Raw genomic sequence first — 19,377 nt, 5'->3', positions numbered from 1 at the left:
AGCCTACCAAAGGAGGCCTTCTGCTTCCTTTTCATCAACTTCAACCATTTTGTTAAATGGACGCTGGAACCAAAATGGGCAGGCATTGGCACCAGCCAAAATATTCGTGTACAATTACTAGTACCAGTGTAAGGGGTGTTTTAGCTTAGAATTTCACAGTAGAGTGGTCTTACATTTTTTTAGACAGGTGCGTTTTTAGGTTCCTGAAGGAGATGAGGATCAAGACTGCCATGCAATGCAATGCTGTTCAACTGTGACAACTTGTGACAGTGGTGCAGCATTGTAAAAAGAACTTTGTTGTCACTGGCATGTATCTTAGCTTGACACCTGGCCCCTTGGTAACAGCAGTTCCATTTGCTTTAATAAAACAACTGACAGGAGGATTGCAAGACCAGCCCTGATATTTGAAGGCTGATATGCTGCATGATCTCCTCCCTGAGGCCCTGTTTTGCAAAAATGCTCAGAATACAGCGTTTCAGCAAGTTGGTGATAGAGAACAGGTTCAAGTTAGAGGTGAAGGGAATGGATAGCCCACTGTTACTCTTCTGATTGTATCATCTCTTAATATAATGTCCTGGGTTCAGCAGTAGCAGTCATTTTTCTCCTTCTTGGTAGCTGGTGCAGTGCAGTGTTTTGACTTTCAGCTCGGGAACAGAGCTGATAACAATGATGTTTTGGTTTGGCCAAGGACTCTGTGAGCCTCATGCTCTGCCAGGGAGGAGGAAAAGCCAGGAGGAAGCAGAGACAGGACACCTGACCCAAACTGACCAAAGAGGTATTCCATACCACAGCACGTCATGCCCAGGATGTAACTGGGAGTGAGCCGGAAGGGCTGGGAGACTGCGGGGTTGGAGGAGGTATGGGTCGGTGCTTGGTCGGGCTTGGCGGGGGGGGCGAGTTATCGGTTGGCTGGTGCTCAGATGATGTATTCTCTTCCCTTGTTATTTCCTTTATCATTGTTATTATTGGTGGTAGCAGCAGTGATTTGTGTTATACCTTAGTTACTAAACTGTTCTTATCTCAACCCGTGGGAGTTGCATTCTTTTTGATTCTTCTCTCTGTTCCTCTGGGAGTAGGGGGAGGGAAAGAAGGGGGGGAGTGAGTGAATGAGTTACCTGACTGGGTTTAAACCACGACATAATAAATATATAGGTCCTTATTCCTCAAGTTTCAGCACACAGCAGTTTGCATAACTGGGCCTGGAGCAAAGAATTACATGTACCATTGTGTCCTGGGTTCAGCAGTAGCAGTCATGTTTCTCCTTTGTGGTAGTCAGTTGCCTGACTGGGTTTAAACCACGACACACTGTCATTATTTACTGCCCGTTATGGGGACTGTTTCTCTCCATTCTGTTTAAAGAAGCTGGGGCACCTACGAGTACTGGCTCTGCATGGATAATCGTTAGTGGACTCAGTATGGATTTAAGTCCAACAATTTCTCTGCAGGCTGTTTTTTCACTCAAGCTGAGAGCATGTCAGCCTTGCTGGTTTGCAGTTCTGTTCTATGCTAGGTTTTGGAGAAATGGCACTGATGAGTGCGCTTTTTGTACTAGAGACAGCAGCCCACCTGTCTGTCAAAGGGTTTAGAACGGCCTGTCTAGTCCTTCCATGTATAACAGCTTTGTCGGCAAGATCAGTTTTCAATGATCTGCTTTCTTTTGCTGAGAAAATGGCCCCGTCTCTGTCATTTTTGACAATTCCTGACAATATTAATCATTTTAATACACCCCAAGTGAAAATCTGGTGTGAAACAAGAATAACAGCCCCTCCTACATCAAATGCTGCTGATGCTTTATTATTACTATTACAAACATAAATTGGTACTTTACAATGTCTTAGCAATCATTCAACTGACCAGTAAAAAAAGACAGATGGTCTTCTGGTTGGGGAATTCACAATTATTACTCTCTGCTGGTCCAATTCTGCTGCCTTGAAGGGCTGTTGAGAAAAGAAGAGGCTACTAATATGACCTTTATGTGACCTTGACCTTTTATTTTCTGTCAATGCCTATGATGATTTAGAGAATCCATATATAATTTACAAAATCTGATTTAAGACAGTCTCTCTATGCATCTTTTATCAAGTTGAGTGCGCCATATTCTTGGCAGCCCCATACCTTTTTTGTTGTGCTTATATAGAAAATCTGAACTTCAGGAGATATTGGTAGTTAATGCAGTCTGTCCCCTGTTCCAAGACAAACTTAAATATAGATATTAATATTTATAAAAAATATTTCTTCCACTAGTTATGAAAAACAAAGAAACTGAAGATAACTCATCAATCTTCCAAAGCAGCCTCTTCCTGTGTTTCCATAATCCTTTGCATAATGGAGGTAAACTCTTCATTATGGACACTAGTTTATTCCCTTCTGCTCCTTCATAGCTCTGTGTTATATGTATTTGTAGGCTCTTCTTAGAGTAGAGCTTTCATTAAGCTAAAGAAACCATTTCCTCCTTAGTTGTGTGTCCTGAGCTTTGAATCCTCCTTACAGCCTCTCACACTGTTCCATTGTTTCATTTCAAATAAAATGCCATTCCAAAAAATTGGCAGTACTGCCAAAGACCCTACCAGTGATGAATACGCTGCAAGGATTACTTCATATGCCTTGCAGACTATATTGTTGCCTATGAAGTCCAAAGGGAGATTACCTTTATTGCAATATTGTGACATTGTTGACCCATGTTAAGCTTGTTATTCACTGTAATCTCATGATTTCTTCATGCATAGTGAGCTGAAATTCCAAAGGGTAACAACATAGACCTTGGAAGGCAGGCAGTCCAGGCAACAAATGGACCATAAAGATGTTTACCCTGTCTGCTCAGGAGCAAGAAGGTATCCCCTGAATTGCTGGCTGGCTAACTGTCATGTGTATTAATGCCTCCGGTCTGCCACGACATGTATTGCTTTTGGGTGCAATGACAGGCTGAGCAAAGAAGTGGGGGAGATGTGAGAAGGATTTAGGGAGATGTAGAAGGAGAGCATATGAGGAACGAGTTGCATTTGTGGAAGAAACATTTTTCTTTTTTCCTCATGAAGCCCTCTGTCACACACTGAATGGTTATTTGCTCTTTGAATAGTCCTAGTAACCTAGTAAAGTTTTTGTTCTGTGTTTTTTTTTTTCCAAACAGAATAGGCTTGAGAAGGATAGCATAACAGAATGCATGATGACTGGAGCTGAAGTCTAGTTTCACTTCTTTATGAGACACAAACTGTTTTTTATGAGGCAGGGGCCTGACTTCTTAAAGAATAAATTGGGCAAAGTCTGTAAAAAAACACCACTCAGAAACTGATGTTCACATTTAGATGAGCTGTTTTCTGGAAGGGAAGGAGAACTGTTTTCTAGTGTTTGTTTTCCTTGTGGCAACTTTTTAATGTATAGACATGTATGCTTCCCCATATTCTGAGAAATGTTGGAGCTCAATACTGTTGAGTCACCCCCTTGTTTACATTTGGCTGTGTATGCAGGTTCTACTCCTTAATCCGTGAAAAAGACTGCAGTTTTTACAGCTTGGAGTATAAAGGGAGGTTTCAGGTGTTCCTCTTGGGTAAGCATTAAGATTGCTAGCAGTACTTGCCTTTGTTGGACCTTTCAGAATATTAGGTAGAAGGTAGCAATCCTGCATAGAATGGGTTTCTCCATTTGCTTGGAGAAGCAGCATGTGTTCTGTAACACTCTTTCACTTCCAGCACCTGCAGGGACAGGCAGAGCGATGCATTTGCACCCTCCCTGCCTTCCTGCAAATGGCCTCAGCACTGTCGCTCTCACAGACCTCTGCAACTACAACTACCTGAAAGGAGGTTGTACTGAGGTGGGTGCTGGTCTCTTCTCACAGGTAACAAGCAATAGGACAAGAGGAACCAGTTTCAAGTTGTACCAGAAGAGGTTTAAGACTGGATATTAGGAAACATATATTTACCAGAAGGGTTGTCAAACATTGGAACAGGCTACCCAGGGAAGTGCTTGAGTCATCATCCCTGGAGTTATTTAAAAGACTTGTGGTCCTTACGAGACTTGGTTTAGTGGCGGACTTGGCAGTGCTAGATAAACAGCTGGACTCAAGATCATTGAGTTCAACCTAAATGGTTCTATGATTCTATGATTCCTACCTAAGCTGTAGTTCCCTCAGTCAGGTATAGGAACAGTCTGGTATCAGCTGTGCTCTGCAATGTGAAACCTCCTTGAGCCTATCCTTGCTTTGCCGATGTGGTCTACTAGGTGCAGGAGTAGTGGTTGTAGAAAACCAAAGGGCAGGCATTACTAAATGTATGAGGTGTGCTTTCCTTCTTGGGGGAAGAACTTGCTCCATTGAGATTGTCAGACATGCTTGGGCAGTTTTGAGGTCTAACAGCTGTAAATCATAGAATCAGCTAGGTTGAAAAAGACCTTTAAGATCATTGAGTCCAACTGTTATCACAGGACAGCCAAGCCCACCACTAAACCATGTCACTAAGGGCAAACTGATCTCCCATCAAGATCTCCCCTTATGCCTGACCCTGATGACCTCTACTCACAGCCACCCCTCATCTGCCCCCCATAGTGGCCCACATTGTATAGCTGCCACCTCTACCCTCCACAGCTGCCCCTCACACCCCATGGCTGCCCCTGCTCTCCCCTCATGATCTCCCCTCATGATCTTCCCTCATGAATGTCCCCCCACCCCCCATGGCCACCCTTCACATCCCATGGATGCCCATGCTCTCCCCTCATGATCTCTCCTTATGACTGCCCCTCTTTTCTGTCACCATTTTCCCTCATGGCCAAACATCTCCCCTCATGATCTGCCCTCACGATGGCCCCTCACCCCTGATGGCCGTCCTTCCTCTCCCCTTATGGTCTCCCCTCATGGCTGCCCTTTCTTTCCCAACACCATCTCCCCTCATGATCTCCCTTCATGGCAATCCCTCCTCTCCCCTCAGAATCTCCTCTCATGGCCTCCCCTCCCCTGCCCTCATGATCTCCCCTCATGGCTGCCCCTCCTCTCCTCTCATGATCTTCCCTTGTGGCTGCCCCTCATTTCCCCTCATGATCTTCCCTTATGGCTGCCCTTCCTCTCCCCTCATGATCTCCTTCATGGCCACCTCTTTTCTCCCCTCATGATCGCTCCTCATGGCCAGCCCTCCTCTCCCCTCATGACCTTTCCTCTTGGCTGCCCCTCATTTCCCCTTATGATCTTCCCTCACAGCTGCCCTTCCTCTCCACTCATGATCTTCCCTCATCACTGTCCTTCCTCTCCCCTCATGATTTCCCCTCACAATCACCCTTCACCTCTCATGGCCACCCCTCATCTCCCCTCATGTTCAACAGTGTTTAAATTAATATTGTCCATTTTTTTGTGCAACACCCATATGTATGCACTTCAGAGCCTTTTCCAAGCTCTCCACCCATAACAAGGATAACCACAGCTATCTACTTTATTGCATACACTCCCTTCCCCACTCCATGTACTTCTACAGGCTCTTCTGCTTCTTTTTGCTTGTCCAGCTACACAAACTTCACTAACTTAGCTACAAGGCCTGATTACCAGCAGAGCAGCCCCCTTTCTACAATTCAGCACACTGTGGACCAGGATCTGATCCTCTCCGATGCTGCATTTCTCTCTTTAAAGTGGGGTAGGAAATGCTCCTTCCAAGAGACTCTGGAAGACTTTGTCTATAATTGCCTGTAAACCACCTAAGTAGTAAGTGATACAGGCTTACCCTGCCATCCAGACCTGTGTCCCCTTGAGATAAACCCCTTGTGTGAAGGAGGTTATCCTTCATACAAGGAGAACTCCAGCAGCTTTCTCAGACGCTGGAGCTGTAGCATACATGGTGCGGATCATTCATTGTTGTGGCTCTATACTCCACGGAGATGCGCCAGTTTCTACAGTTCAAGAAAATACCTGAATTTATAGGTGATGAAACTCACAGTAGTAAGGCCAGCCTAGAACAAGCCCTGTTTCTTGCAGCTGGAGTGACAACAGAAAACAGGACAGTATACTTCCTCATTTTCCGAAAGATTACTTATGATGAGGAAATTGATCTTTCATGTCGCTAAGAAATAATGACAATATTCAAGAGTCAGTTTAAAGCTATCTATGAAGAAGAACAATAGGCATCAGGCATTATTTCTTGTTGTGATCTTTGACTGGACCTGTGACGTTCAGTAATGACAAACGGCCAGAGGAAGATGAAATTCCCAAACACATTATGAAGTCCTATCTCAGCAGAGTCTTGATGTATTGTAGCACTTGCCAAATAACACATACATCTTCTTTCACTTTGGCAGCCCTCTGAAGGCGGTGTTTTGTGTCAATAACACACAATTGTGCTCACTTCAAAACCCAGCTGCAAGGGTGGTGCTCTACCAGGGCACCCGCTGCCTGGGTTGCTGTGCCACTGCAAGGCACTGTGTGGGGCTGCTTGGGGCATCCATGGCTCCACAGGACTTTCTAAACACTTGAGAAGGGGAAGTACAGATGGGATGTATGTGCTGCACTTTGCTGTTCCTGTGGGGAAGGTGTAGGTGGCTACTGCCACAGTGAAGTGTGGACAGCAAATGATGGTTAATGCACAGGATGGGTGGCAGAGGGCTGGATGGCCAATGTGATGCGCACTGACCAGCATGTACCTATGGGCACTGGAAACGTGCTCAGGGTACCTGGTGCCGTGGTGCTGCGCAGCGAGGGCAGGACAGAGCCCAGCACAACATGCAGGACTGGAAGAAGGGTGTCCACATGTGTGGGCCACGGGTGTCCTGCATGGTGCTTGGGTGGAGACACGAAGCCTCTAGAAAGTGTCTGTGGTACCCATAGCCCCGGGGTCTCTGCGCTGGGGAGGTCTGGGTGACATTGCAGCAGTGCCTCTGTGGGGTTGGCGAGCGCCTCACTGCAGTGCCGGATGGGTGCACCGGAGATACCGGGAAACTCCGCGCATCACCGGCACCGAGGTGAGGGGCACAGCCCTACCGCTGCCGACGGTGGGCGAGGGGGAGGCGGCACCCTGCTCGCCTCAGAGGGACGGGCAGCATGAGGCGTTAGCCATGCGTGCGGGATGGCGCCTGTCACCGCCGAGGGCGGGGGGGGCGGCCGTTGAGGTGCGTGACGAACTGTGTGCGCGTGTGTGGCAGCCGCGGCGGGACCTGCAGCGAGAGCGCCGCTGGGGCTCCGTGCCTCGCCCCCCTGCGGCACCGCGGCGGCTGCCTCCCCCTGAGCAGCGAGACTCGGAGGCGGCCATTAGGTGTCCGCGCCCATCGCCGGACGTTCTCTGAGCCCGCGGCGGGGAGTGTTCTGTGTGTGTGACAGGCGGGGAGGGGAGGGGAGGGCAGGGCGTGCGCGTGACGCCCTCCGCGCTCCGCCTCCTGCTCCTTGCTCCCGGCGCCGCCGAGCTCGGCCCGCTGCGGGTGCAGTCATGGAGCTGGAGCGTGAGTGCCGGGTGCTCTCCATCCAAAGCCACGTCGTCCGCGGCTACGTGGGCAACAAGGCGGCCACCTTCCCCCTGCAGGTGAGCGGGCGCGGACGGGCCGACCGCCGTGCGCCCCTTCCTCCCTCTGCTGTTTCCCCTCCGCGGGGCGGCGAGGGGAGTCGGGCAGGTGTGACGGCAGGGCTGCCCGGCGCAGGGGGTGGGCGCCCCTTGCCAAGTGGGGTAAGGTCAGGGCACGGCCGGGAGCAGCCCGCACGGGTGCGCTTCCGAGCACCGGAGCGCGGGGCTGGGGCGGGAGGAGCCGGGGTCAAGTGACCGACACGGTCTCCGCGCACTCGGGCGAGACGGGGCCCTGGCGGCCGAGCCTCGTACCGGCTGCGCGCCGCACGGCCCCGGCCGGCGGCTCCCGCTAACGTCATGTCTTATCCCTGCTGGCTTGTGGCGGTGGTACGGCGAGCCGGTTTAAAGAGAGGGGGACTGGGGGCGCTGCCGGTGCGGGAGCCTGTGTGTGCCGCCGGGCATGTGCTCCGGTGTCGAGCGGGCGCTGCGGCTTGAGGGCGACAGCGGGCCACCTTCTGGTAACAGGTTGGGTTTGGGTGCCCTGCGCTGGGGACAGGGAGCTCGGCTTGCTGGAATGAGGTCCTTGTGATGCTGGGATGAGAGTTAAGAAGAGTCTTTGGCGGTGGAGCTGGGTAAGTTCCCACCCCTCAATTTCTAAGGATCTGGGGAAGCTGGAGTAGAGTGTAGGTACCACTTAATGGCTGTATAAGGCTAGAGCAGAGAAATTAACTGACATGTTCAGGGGCTTGAGTGTATAATTGGATCTTGGCCTTCAGGGCTGGCATGTGCTGAATTCAGAGTTGCTTGCCAAGGTCTAGCTGATGGTGAGAAAACATTGGTGTGCTTTGGGGTGAACCTTTACACATGCCACTGTTCTCTTTTCTGAAGTGTCTCTATCCTAAGGGGACCTTACCGTCAAGAAGTCTTTGTTCCTTGACCTGCAGAGCTTGCTGTCCAGGAATTTCATTGCCAGAACACAGTGTGTTGGTGCATTGGTTATCTTGGTACGTGCTTAACAAGCAATAGCGTGATTTCACTTGATTATATATGAGAGATGGTACAGTCTGATAAATCACGCACTTGAGACCAGGCCAGCGACAACATAAACATCACATTCCCTTATTGCCATCCAATTATAATGTAACCAAGTCTCTTGAAAATTAGTATGTGGTGAAGGGTAATGTACATATGAAATCCATGCATTATAGGAAATCTGTGTATGTGAAGACCCATGCCTGAAGGTTGTCATGATCTCTGGCCCAGCTGTCCCTCCTCTTCTACCAGAATGATCTCTAAATTGAGCTCCCCCTTTCACGCTCTTCTGCCCCCTCCAGCTATTTTTGTGGTATGACAGGGGCACCCAGTAGTATTTATTCCTGAAATCTCTAGTCTCTTAACTTTAATTTTGCGTCAAAGGTTCTCTTTACTCTTCTGTAACTCAACCTTTCTGTGGCATATTAGCCTGTGTATGGGTGTCTTGTATGACTCGGCAAGTCAGTTCCTGTGAAGTGTCTTTAGTTCCTTGACTATGACACTAAAATACTGCCATAGTTAAAAAGGCCTATTGATGTTGTAGCTGGGTTCTGTTTAGGAGGCTATCACACTCACAGTGTGTAATGTTCCTCAGTGTATAGCATAACGAGAAGATGCTGGGGTGAAAAAAGGTAATTGGGGAACAACTGAATTCCTGTCACTACAAACTGCACTTGAAAAGCCTGTGTAGGCAACCCTCAATGAAGATGTCCTTGCTAGAAAGTTATTTAAACCCTGATTTTACTAGAGCATCAGATGTAGCAAATTGTCACCAAGTGAAACCTTCCTTTTTAAACAAGGAAATGAATTGCAACGCTAAGCCTCTTCGATTTGGTTTGGTTTTATGTAGATAAAAATAAAATGTAATTTTAGGCTTGAGGATCTGGCATGCTTATGTTATTTCCCATTCTCTTTTTTACTTTGGTCTTCTGAATCAGTAATGGTTAAATGAGGCTTCCTTCTAAACTCATCAGTGTTGACATTGCAAGACTCAATATGCAGATGTGTGTGTGCATGTCCCTGTGAGGTCTGATGGGCTGAAATCCTGACAGAACAGTTCAGGAATCTGCATTTGGACAGCAGCATCCAAATAGAAAACCAGACATAGTTTCACCTCTTGTTTGCAGACTTCTGAAAAAACATCAGGCATATTTAAATGACTTATCTTTAGTGGAAGTCTATGGCATTATTATTTATTAGCAGTAGCTGGTGTAACAATGTGCACAACAGAGAACTCTCATATCTTTTTTATTTTATCTTTTTTAATCAATTGGCTTGTTTTGTTAGGCTTCCAGTACACTAAAAGCTAAACTTTTTAACAAGTAGGTTTGTGGGAAGACTTTCTCTTGTAAGTATATAGCAAACACTTTCTGTATAGCAAACACAACAAAAGATAATTAGATCATATATTAAAGCAGTTATAATAATGGAAGTAATCCAGCAGAGTGAGAAGTGTTAGAACCCTTTACACTATTTCAGGTTAAAATACATTTGTTCAAGTAGTTTGGGATTTTAGATTAACTAGTAGGTCTTGGAGGAAACACACTTTTGCATTTCCCAGGTAAAACACCGGGAAGGGAACTGTCCTCAGCTGTGCTTTGAATTCTGTCTTGTCAAGAGGTGAAACAGTTTTTACTTGCATGGCTTTACTGTCTCTTTAAAAGGTGGTTCAGTATTATTTTTAAAATAGTCTTAATTTGCAGTTGTGTAACCTGAGCAGGTTTTGGTATCAGGAAATGGTTTAGGATTGTCCAGCATCTAAGAGAGGAAGAGCAGCCTCTCTGAGTTTTCCAGAAAGAGGTTAGAGAGTACAAGGAAGGGAAAGGAGAAAGTTACAGCCAGTTTCCCCTGAGTACTTGCATGAGAATTTGGTTTCCACTGGACTACATTCTGCTCCTGTCTGCAAGCCAGAGGCTGTTGATCTTTGCTTATGTGTAGGTAACACTGAGATCCACAGAGTTCTGTACATTATGTTCTTATGTTGTTTGATAATGCTAATGGGCGTTATTATCTTTTTGGTTTTGGTTTTGTCTGCCTCAGAATTGTTGTCTGTCTCAGAATTTGAGAACATCTTGTCATGTTTTGGCATTTAATTCTTGACTTTCTTTTATATCTGTTTATCTTGAAGATAGAGCTACAAGCATGGCCAAATACCATTAATTGTTTGGGTCTGGAGAATGAAATTGTCTGTTCTGATTTGTGGGACACCACCGTAAACAGCATCTGCAGTTTACAGGATAAGATGGCCTTTTGCAATCTGTTCAATTATTATTTTTTATTATTATCCTTCCCTGTTCACTATCTCCACCCCCCACTCCCCTGCTGAATGGAAATAGTTTTCAGGTATTAGTAAGGGCAGATGATTCTCATTCTTAGATTACTCCTCTGTGATTCTTTTCTGCAAAAGAAACAGTAAGTCTACATTTTTAGCTCCCTCTTAATTGTAAAAAAGATGGGAAAGCAACTTTGGTCACTACAGATGGTAATTTCTTTGATATTTAAGGATAGTCTTTGCACTGCACAGTTCAGCCAAGGGTATAATTTGCTTTCATATGCTGAGACCAAAATCAGTATCAGCCTATCTTTAATGATATCTGCTGCTCTAGCAGAAAAGTCTAAGGCGCTTTTTTTCTTTTTTTCTTTCTTTCTTTTGTTGAACAACATAGCCAAACAGATTAAGGATTGTACAGAAAGAGACAGAAAAAAAGAGCATCTCATATTTAAGATTGTTCTGTTTTTCAGAACCTACTTCTATTGTGTTAATTATATGAGTCAGAAGAAGGATGAATCAATCAAATGTTTACAGAATAACTAAGAAATGTTCCTGCTGGCTAGCCCTTATTTTTGTTACAGATCAAAGGCTGAAAAACCCTTACTTAATTTTTTTTTCATTGCTTCTGTTTTTGTTCTTGTAAGAAAGGTAAACAAGGGACAGAAAGGACAGATGAATTAAAAAAAAAACAACAAAACAACCGAAATAAAACCACCCCAACAAGAAAAAGAATCACACAAAAGAACCACCCCCCACCCCCCACCCCGCCCCCCCAAGAAAAAAAAAAAAGCAAAACTCATCCAGATTAACCCACCTATGAAGAAAGGATGGGTCTGGCTCTCTGGGAGCTCAGCGGTACCATGAGAACTTTGAACTTCTGAGGAGATTGTAGGAGGTGGACTTTTGATCTGTATGGTAAACTGGAAGGGGAGAGGGACAGGACTGGGAGAGGACAAGAAAGTGGAATATTCCTTGAAAGACTGAAACAGTAGAAAACCCCAGTTTGTGTGTCAGTCTTTTAGCACTTTAACATTACTTGAAGGTGACCAGACTGAGGCAAAGAATGGGGAAAAATATGGGGGTGTCACTTTTACTTCACAGTAGTCATAAACTATTTTATGTTTGTGTAGAACTGTGAACTAAGAGATCCCAAATTTCTTCACAAACTTTTTACAGAAAACTTTTCAATTACTAATGCAAAATAATTGATTTGAAAAACTAATTTAAGCCTGCCTAAAAGGAGTGCTAATGTGATGCAGACTCTAGGTGACAGGGCCAAACACAGTCTCTATGAAGCTGAGAGCACAGCTGACTGAACCTTCATCATTTGAGGTCAAGTCTAAGGATGTGATAGCGGTATTCGTAACTGTTCCTACCAGTCATGAAAATAGAGTCATACAATATAGGTTGATTATATATTACAGTTGAAAAGCTGACAAAAAGCATTCTAGGATGCATTAACATTTATTTTGCATTTTGGAGTGTGTATGGGGCCAGTTGATCAGTTGGCATTTTAAACTTTTAAAAAAGATCATGATAAATATTTACAATAATTTATCATTATTAAGATTTGCTAACTTTTCCCGTGTACTTTGTGAAAATTGGAACTATGCAGATGCATAGGCTGATATTTGATATCGTCGTTACGCTGGACTGTGTGCTGAAGTGAAGAAATAGTAGATTATGGGTTTATTTGTTGGTTGTTTTGTTTTTTTTTTTTACATAAATGTAATTTTTCATCTAACATGACGCAGCAAAGTGGAAAGATTAAGAAAGGGATACTATTTAGTGACCACGAGTATGTGCAGATATCTGACTTCAGAGCAAGCAAAACTGCCTTACCATCATTCTCCCACTTTCTTTGGAAAAAAAATAAAAATGAGTTGTCAAGAAATTGCAAATCTTATTAAAGGACTGGAAAACCATGCCTAAAGGCTGAGCTGCACTGTGTGTGGAGCAGTTTGTGTACTCAGAGACTCAGTAGCGTTTACTTGCTTAAGGCATTTTTTTATTAGCAAATGTCCTTGTGTTCTATCTTTAAGGCTTTGATTTTTATTCTAATTTTTTTTTGTTTGAATTCTTGCAGTTATTATGTCTTGTTTCTGCTCCAAGTGAAATAGCTGAGAGAATATTTTTTCCCTGTGTAAACAAAGGATAGGTAAGCCAATAATGATCAGATTTCAGGGCAGGGGCTTCAAGTTAAACTTAATTGCATATATAGATTAAAATTTATTGAAATTATTAAAAAGAAAAATATACTTTGAAATAAAAAATGAATTTTTAGTTGTATGTATGAGTATGGTACAAAGGTAAACCTGAGAAAAATAGATGACATACAAGCTAATGAAACCTTTAAAATCTCCCTTCTGTATTGTTACTTACTTTTCATTGTTTCTATTTATATCAAAAAATGCTGGTCACCTTTCCTTGAAGAGTATATTTAGTCATTTTAGATAAGGGATGCAATATTATCCATGGCTGACTGAACATGTGCCAGGCAGGTATTTTTAGCTTCTTTAGGCTGAAAAGATGCAAGTGGAAGTTCCACTTCAGTTGCTTGTGTTGTGTGGAAAACAGGCTTGAGTTGGTGAAGCAAGGTTAATGTGAGGAGTTGAACGTTAGTCCCGGTACATAAAACGTCCATTCTTCTGAAATTACTGTGTGTGATAAAGTGTGCATCTGAATATAGGGGGAAAAACCAAATGAGCATAGTGTTTGAAACAGGCCAAGAAGGTCCATGTTGATAATAATATGTGCCCCAACAGAAGCCAGACCACTTCATCTTCTTGTGGCTTGGCAACAGTGCTGTAACTTGTCACAGAAAAAAAAATACTACTATGCTGAACTCTCCGAATTTTTCCAAATGTTTGTTCAGGGCTCATATTTGTTGGTGCTAATTCATCCATGGCACCAAGTTCCCTTAACATCTGGAACAATTACCCATAGAGCAAGGGAGAAAACTGTGATACCAAAACTTCTTGTGTGGTTCATTAAAAAGCGAAAAACCCACCACCACCACCAAAAAAAAAAAAAACCAAACCAACACTAAACCCCAGCAACAACCCCAAAACCAAACACAAGCAAAAAAACCAAACTGCACTTCACCTTCTGTCATCCTGTGTAAATTTTAAGCAAATGGACTAGTTTGAGATGAGTAGAAATCCTTCCATTGTGATTTAACTTGGCTCCCTTGGAAGTACAATGCACCTTTTGTCAGAGGGATGTGTAGGCTTGAGGAGGTGCTAGAGACATACTGGAAAATGGTCTCTTTCCCCATGTCAGAGCAAAAGCTAGAGACCCACTTTCTGATCTGTAGATGCAGTGTTTTCCAAAAGCAGAAGTAAATGGATTTCCTGACCAGCAGATCCTTTCCAGTCTGATCACAACTCTTCCCCTTTTCCCCTCTGCAGGTTCCAGTCGTATTTTACTTCTCAGAAGATGATCTGTGTATAAATCTCAAACAAGGATGACACAGCTATCAATGACATTGATAAGTTCAAGGAAGGGAATCCATGGTGATCTTCAAAAATAGCATTCATTAGGTCCTTCTACTTGCAACTGCCAAAGTAGTAAAGTGCTGGTCTGTCCCACAATATCAGAATACGGCAACATTTTTTGTTACTCAAATTGGCAGACTGCTAGCCAATAAAGCCAAGAATATTTTCTTTAACATTCCATTTAGTAAAGTCTGGCCTAAATCTAAGCAATTAAAATATATATGTATTTTTTATAGTTCTCTGCATCTTCGTGTATTTTACAGCATTTGTTTTGGATGACGAATACTGCCGAAGGAAAATTCTTTTACCCTCCCTGCCTCCCTCCCTCCCTGCCTGTATCATGGAATAGAGGTCCTGTTTCATATGGGTGGGCACCATGTTACCTTTGGAAACCCTCATACACAGAGCAGCTAACAAAAATAGGAAAAAAGTTTTAGAAAAATGGATAAAACCGAGACCTGCAGGGATAGTATTTCCTGCAGCCATTAATTGTTGTTGCTGTTTGTGGATCAGCACAAGCTGTAGTCTGTGTCACACCTCATTCCTTTTGTGCTCAAATATTGCCAGTGGCTTTATGGTTGGGATAGTTGTTTCTGTGCTCACTGTAGCTAGAAGTAACGCTGTGCATCTGTTCATTCATGCAACAACCAAACAAATACATGGCAACTCTTTTAAGAGGTTATATTGTCATCTGTCCTCTGGGGTATAGTTTCACAATCTGCTGGCTTCAGTAGCAAAGCCAGCTTCAGGAACTTGTTCTTCTCTTACCAGCACCAGCTGGTTCTTCCACCTGCACTAAATGCTGTCTATGTCAACTCTTCAAGGAAAGTAACTTTTTGAGGCTGGGCGGTAGACTGCTCAAACAAGCCACCCAGGTTATAAATAACTTTACAGAGAGGAAAATTCAGAAAATGTTTGTTTTCCTTGTGAGTCAATTTCCTGATCCAGTTCCCTGCACAGCCCCACAGAAGTTTCTTTTGGCTTAACAGGTGCCAGAGCAGGAGCAAGCCCCAGGTTCCTCTACCTGGCATCAACTGAAGGAAGCATTCTTCAAAATATGCTCTTATCTAAGACAATTTGCTTGCTCTGAAGGAATTAGTGACACATTTAACTGTTCTCTAGAGGCTTCATTCTTTCATTCTTTCCCTGTGGTAGTCTTGGTGTGATCTTCACAGAACGTGGCACCTCCTTCAGGGAGTTGATTCCTGTTCTGTTTTTACAAGCATCTGTTATCTTGCAGTTTAACATCTAAAGCTTTGGTAGGAGGGTGGGATCCATTCATTAGCTACCTAAGAAGGCCAAATAAAGCATATGTGCTGGATAAACGAAATCTCTTGATGGATAACTCCACCTTAGATGTACATAATGTTCTTGTCATGCCTTGCTAATGGACTGGTGATACAGCGCTAGCTATCTAAAAGACAAACAGCAGGAATAAAAAGCAAATAAAAATCAGAGGAAACTAATGTGTTGTGGGATCCCCCTTGCCATTTCATTTACTGAAATAAATGAAATTCAGTCCATGCCTGTTGGACCTGTTGCTGCTCTGTATGTCTGCTTCTCCTAACCAGTGTTTGTAAACTTGTGTAGGAAGAACTGCATGATTCCAGTTGGCAGAGTTTGCAGTGACAAGTATGGTGTTTTTGTCAAATTACATCCAAGTGTAGAAGGAAGCAGCATAGGGATGATGAATCTGAAATTTGCAGTGAACCTGCAGATTTTATAACTCTTCAAAGGTTTATGCAAACTAGCTTCCCCATCTGAAACCAGTATCTAAAGTCACTGTTACCTAACAATAACAATGAAAGTCTCAGGATGGAGGGGGAGGAATGTATTTTGTTGGTGGAAGGCATTCAGTCACCCACAGCACCACCTCATTCTCCCTTTTTTGTGTTTGCCCTTTAGTGGGAAGAATTAAGGGGGAAACAGAAGCTATTATTTCCTTGTCTTTCATTTACCTTAGCATTTATAAATCAGTGTCGTGCAGATTCATCACTTGATCCCACCCCAGATGGCAGGAATGACCACCTGCCCATAGGAAGGTTAATAAAGCAGCTGTACTACAAATCTTTTGACTCTGCAGTTGGGTCGATCCTGAACTGGTGTAATGCCTGGAGTAAAGGTGATGAGCATGTGTCTCACAGGCACTACAGGCTGTTTGTTTAAGTAGCCTGTGAAAAAATGCTGATGATATAGAACAAGGAATTTCTTAATGCTGAACAAAACGGCTTAGAGGGAATTTTGGTAAGGGCATGTATATTATGTCATCTTAGTGTATTGCACTGAATAGTTAGCAATGCGCACCAATCAGGGTGGAAAGTAAAAATGGGTGACCTGGTGGTATTTGCTCTGAAGCATTCCTGTGTCTCTAAGGCTTATTTGGATGAGAATGTTTAAGGCACTATTGGATAACCTTGAATTTGGCCTGATTATGTTTCAGATACAGACATATTTGTGAGCCTTTTCAGAAAAATAAAGAAATAAAATAGTTGAGAACAAGTTCACTGCAGTCTCAGGATGTTAAAGTCTTTTCTGTACAGATGATCAGGATGTTACAGCTAGATCAGCCCATGTGCAAATTCTAAGTACCAGTTTTGACAGAGCACTTTGACAAAAACTGCAGTCTGCTCTTGCAGAAGAGAGAGGCATTTGTTTTCTGCTCCTGTCTTCAGTACATCCTCTGTGGTGTCCAGTGCTGAAGTCAGCTTGTAGATCCTCAAAACTGGTATGCAGTTGGTCAGAGCTGAAAAAGGAGCAGCACTCCAGAAACAGGCATTAGGCAGCCTGAGGTCATTCTCTTTTTTTTGCTGGTGTGGCACTAGTTGTGATTTGCCTGGACCTGAGAACTTGGAGCCACAGAGCAAGAATGAAACATCAAATAAATATGGCTGTATCATATATAACACATATCCCAGACCCCTCCACACATATTCTTTTCATGTGTGTTCTTTTGTAACTGGAAAGCAAAGTTGGGAAGGAAAGAAAACAGTGAAATGTGGAGTTTGACTTGAGAGTACAAGAAGTTGAGGTAAAAAGCAGGTTCAGGTAGGGAAAGGCCTGGTGGTTTGTGGTTTGGTGGTTTTTTTTGTGGTTGTTTTTTTTTTTGGTGTGTGTGCATGTGTGTCTGAGGGTGAACAGTTCTAACTAGGTAGTTTGTATGTTCTTGATTTTGTGTCTATTATTTGCATAGTCTTCACATAGTGTTTTGTAGGTTTTTGTAAAGAGTAGAAAGTTCTCTTGTTTTTAACAAGTATCAGATACTATCCCAATGCTATTTTTTTATTTCTGTTACAGTGTTTCCTGTGTTGTCGCTGGTGAAATAACTTCCTCTCCCTCCAATTTTTTCTGCAGTTGTGTTTTGTGGGGTTTTCTGTTTTGTTTTTTTTTTTGGTGTTTTTTGTTCTTTTTGGGGGGGGGGCTGTTGTCTGTTTTGTAATTGTCTGTTTCAAACCTTAGAATTTAAAGTGGCCTATTTGGTACCTGTCTGTAGATTAATGAAGCACCAACAATACCTCCAGAATCCCTGCTCCTAAGCTAGTTTATTTGCTCCTCTCTTCTGATCTTGGCACAGTATCTCCAATATATTAATGATTTTTATTTGCAGTGCCTTGTCAAATGCTGCCCTAAAATACAGCCCTATTGTATGTTCAGAGTTCTCATTATTTACTTGATATGCTTTATTAAAAGCTCAGAACGAGAGAAGAGATTGGGTTAGTCAATAGCAATTTCAGTTCGGTTTATCAGCCCACACCAGCGATTATGCCTACTTCACTAATTGCTAGGACATGCCTTTTCTTTTTCCCAAGTTTCTTTTCTCAAACTGAATGTGTGCTCTAATTTTCTACACCCAGTACAATGTATATTTTTTTCATTCGGTATGAAATGGAAAGAGATGCATTTAAGTGAAAGAGCTGGCAGATAATGAGAGGTGCAAGCTGCAACTGGGCAATCCTTTCTCCCTCTCCAAATTAATTTGATTATAGAAATTCAGCCATTTTGAATGCACTCCTGTTCCATGTCCAGAGGAGCAATGAGGTTCACTGGAACTGCAGTGATGGCTGTGTAAGGTAAAGTTCCAAACTGCAGTACTTAAACATCAGGATGTGTATGCAAATAACTTGTAATACAGTGGGTACATAGAGCGTTTCATGGCCCGAGACAGAGACTTTTTACTGGAAAATGTAACTGCCGTTACTTTGCAAAAATCCCCCCAAACTGAACTACCTTGTTTGACAGGGTAATTTTAACTGTGGTATTAAAGTTAATTCTGTTAATGGCTTTCAATTAAGCTGGGTTTTATGTAAAATAAAATTGGAAGGGTTGGAATGATTTGGTTTATGTGGCACAGTGATTTTTTTTTTTTTTTTTTTAGACAAATACAGGTATGCCTGGCTAATTCTGTTAGTGGATTATACACATGCTCTGTTAAAAGTCAGCAGTTGGGGAGTTACGATGAGTTTTCTTGAAAATTCCTCAGAAATTGTGTCTGTTTAAGCCTCTCTAACCCCATTTACATATGTCTTTATGCTCTAAAGCTTTGTCCTTTAGCTGATGCATCTGTCTGTTACACTGCTAGAAGAGTCACTTTCCTGTTGGTGTAGGGCCTGTTAATAGCAATAAAGCCAGCTGTGATCTAAATGTGGATGAGGAGGGAGGTCCTCTGGAAGAAAATACGATCATATAGCAGGGCTCTTCAAGCCTTTGACTGGTTTTGTATTGCTGTCATATGCTCAGCTAAAGGGCCTCTGAGGTTAACCAAATGTGCCTTGTGCAGTCCTGAGCAGGCCAACTATTTCTCTTTCAGTACGAACATTGCTGTCTGGTGGGCTACTGGTTGACAACTTTGAGATACTTTCCGCTTGTATGGAGCACTGGACATGCTCTGTTTGTATACCTGTCTACTGTTACCTTCCTTTTTTTGGCCCAGATCCATTTATTCACGTTCCTTGCACCAGCTCACCTTGTTGACTTTTCGGATGTTAACTGCATTTGTGGAGGCAGAGGAGTAAGACTGTAATCAGGCAATTAATTATTTGTTAATTAAAATACATAATCATAGTTCAGATGTTTGTTGGGATGAACTTCACATATTCTTAAGCTTAATAAACTGTGTATT

General features: G+C 43.3%; 1 protein-coding gene across 1 annotated transcript in view; it reads left to right on the top strand.

Moving 5' to 3' along the window:
* Positions 1-7,138: 7,138 nt before the first annotated feature.
* PDXK (pyridoxal kinase) overlaps positions 7,139-19,377 on the top strand; it is a 55,574-nt gene continuing 43,335 nt past the window's right edge. The window contains exon 1 of the mRNA XM_061453463.1: positions 7,139-7,481. Within this exon, the coding sequence (XP_061309447.1) occupies positions 7,389-7,481 (93 nt within the window). The 5' untranslated portion in view covers positions 7,139-7,388. The remainder of the gene's footprint in view (positions 7,482-19,377) is intronic.

Source organism: Pezoporus flaviventris, unplaced genomic scaffold, assembly GCF_033815535.1.
Source record: "Pezoporus flaviventris isolate CSIRO_AGI_PZ_B2104156 unplaced genomic scaffold, CSIRO_AGI_Pfla_v1 ptg000015l, whole genome shotgun sequence".
Classification (NCBI taxonomy): domain Eukaryota; kingdom Metazoa; phylum Chordata; class Aves; order Psittaciformes; family Psittacidae; genus Pezoporus; species Pezoporus flaviventris.
This window is presented reverse-complemented; position numbering and strand designations above follow the sequence as displayed.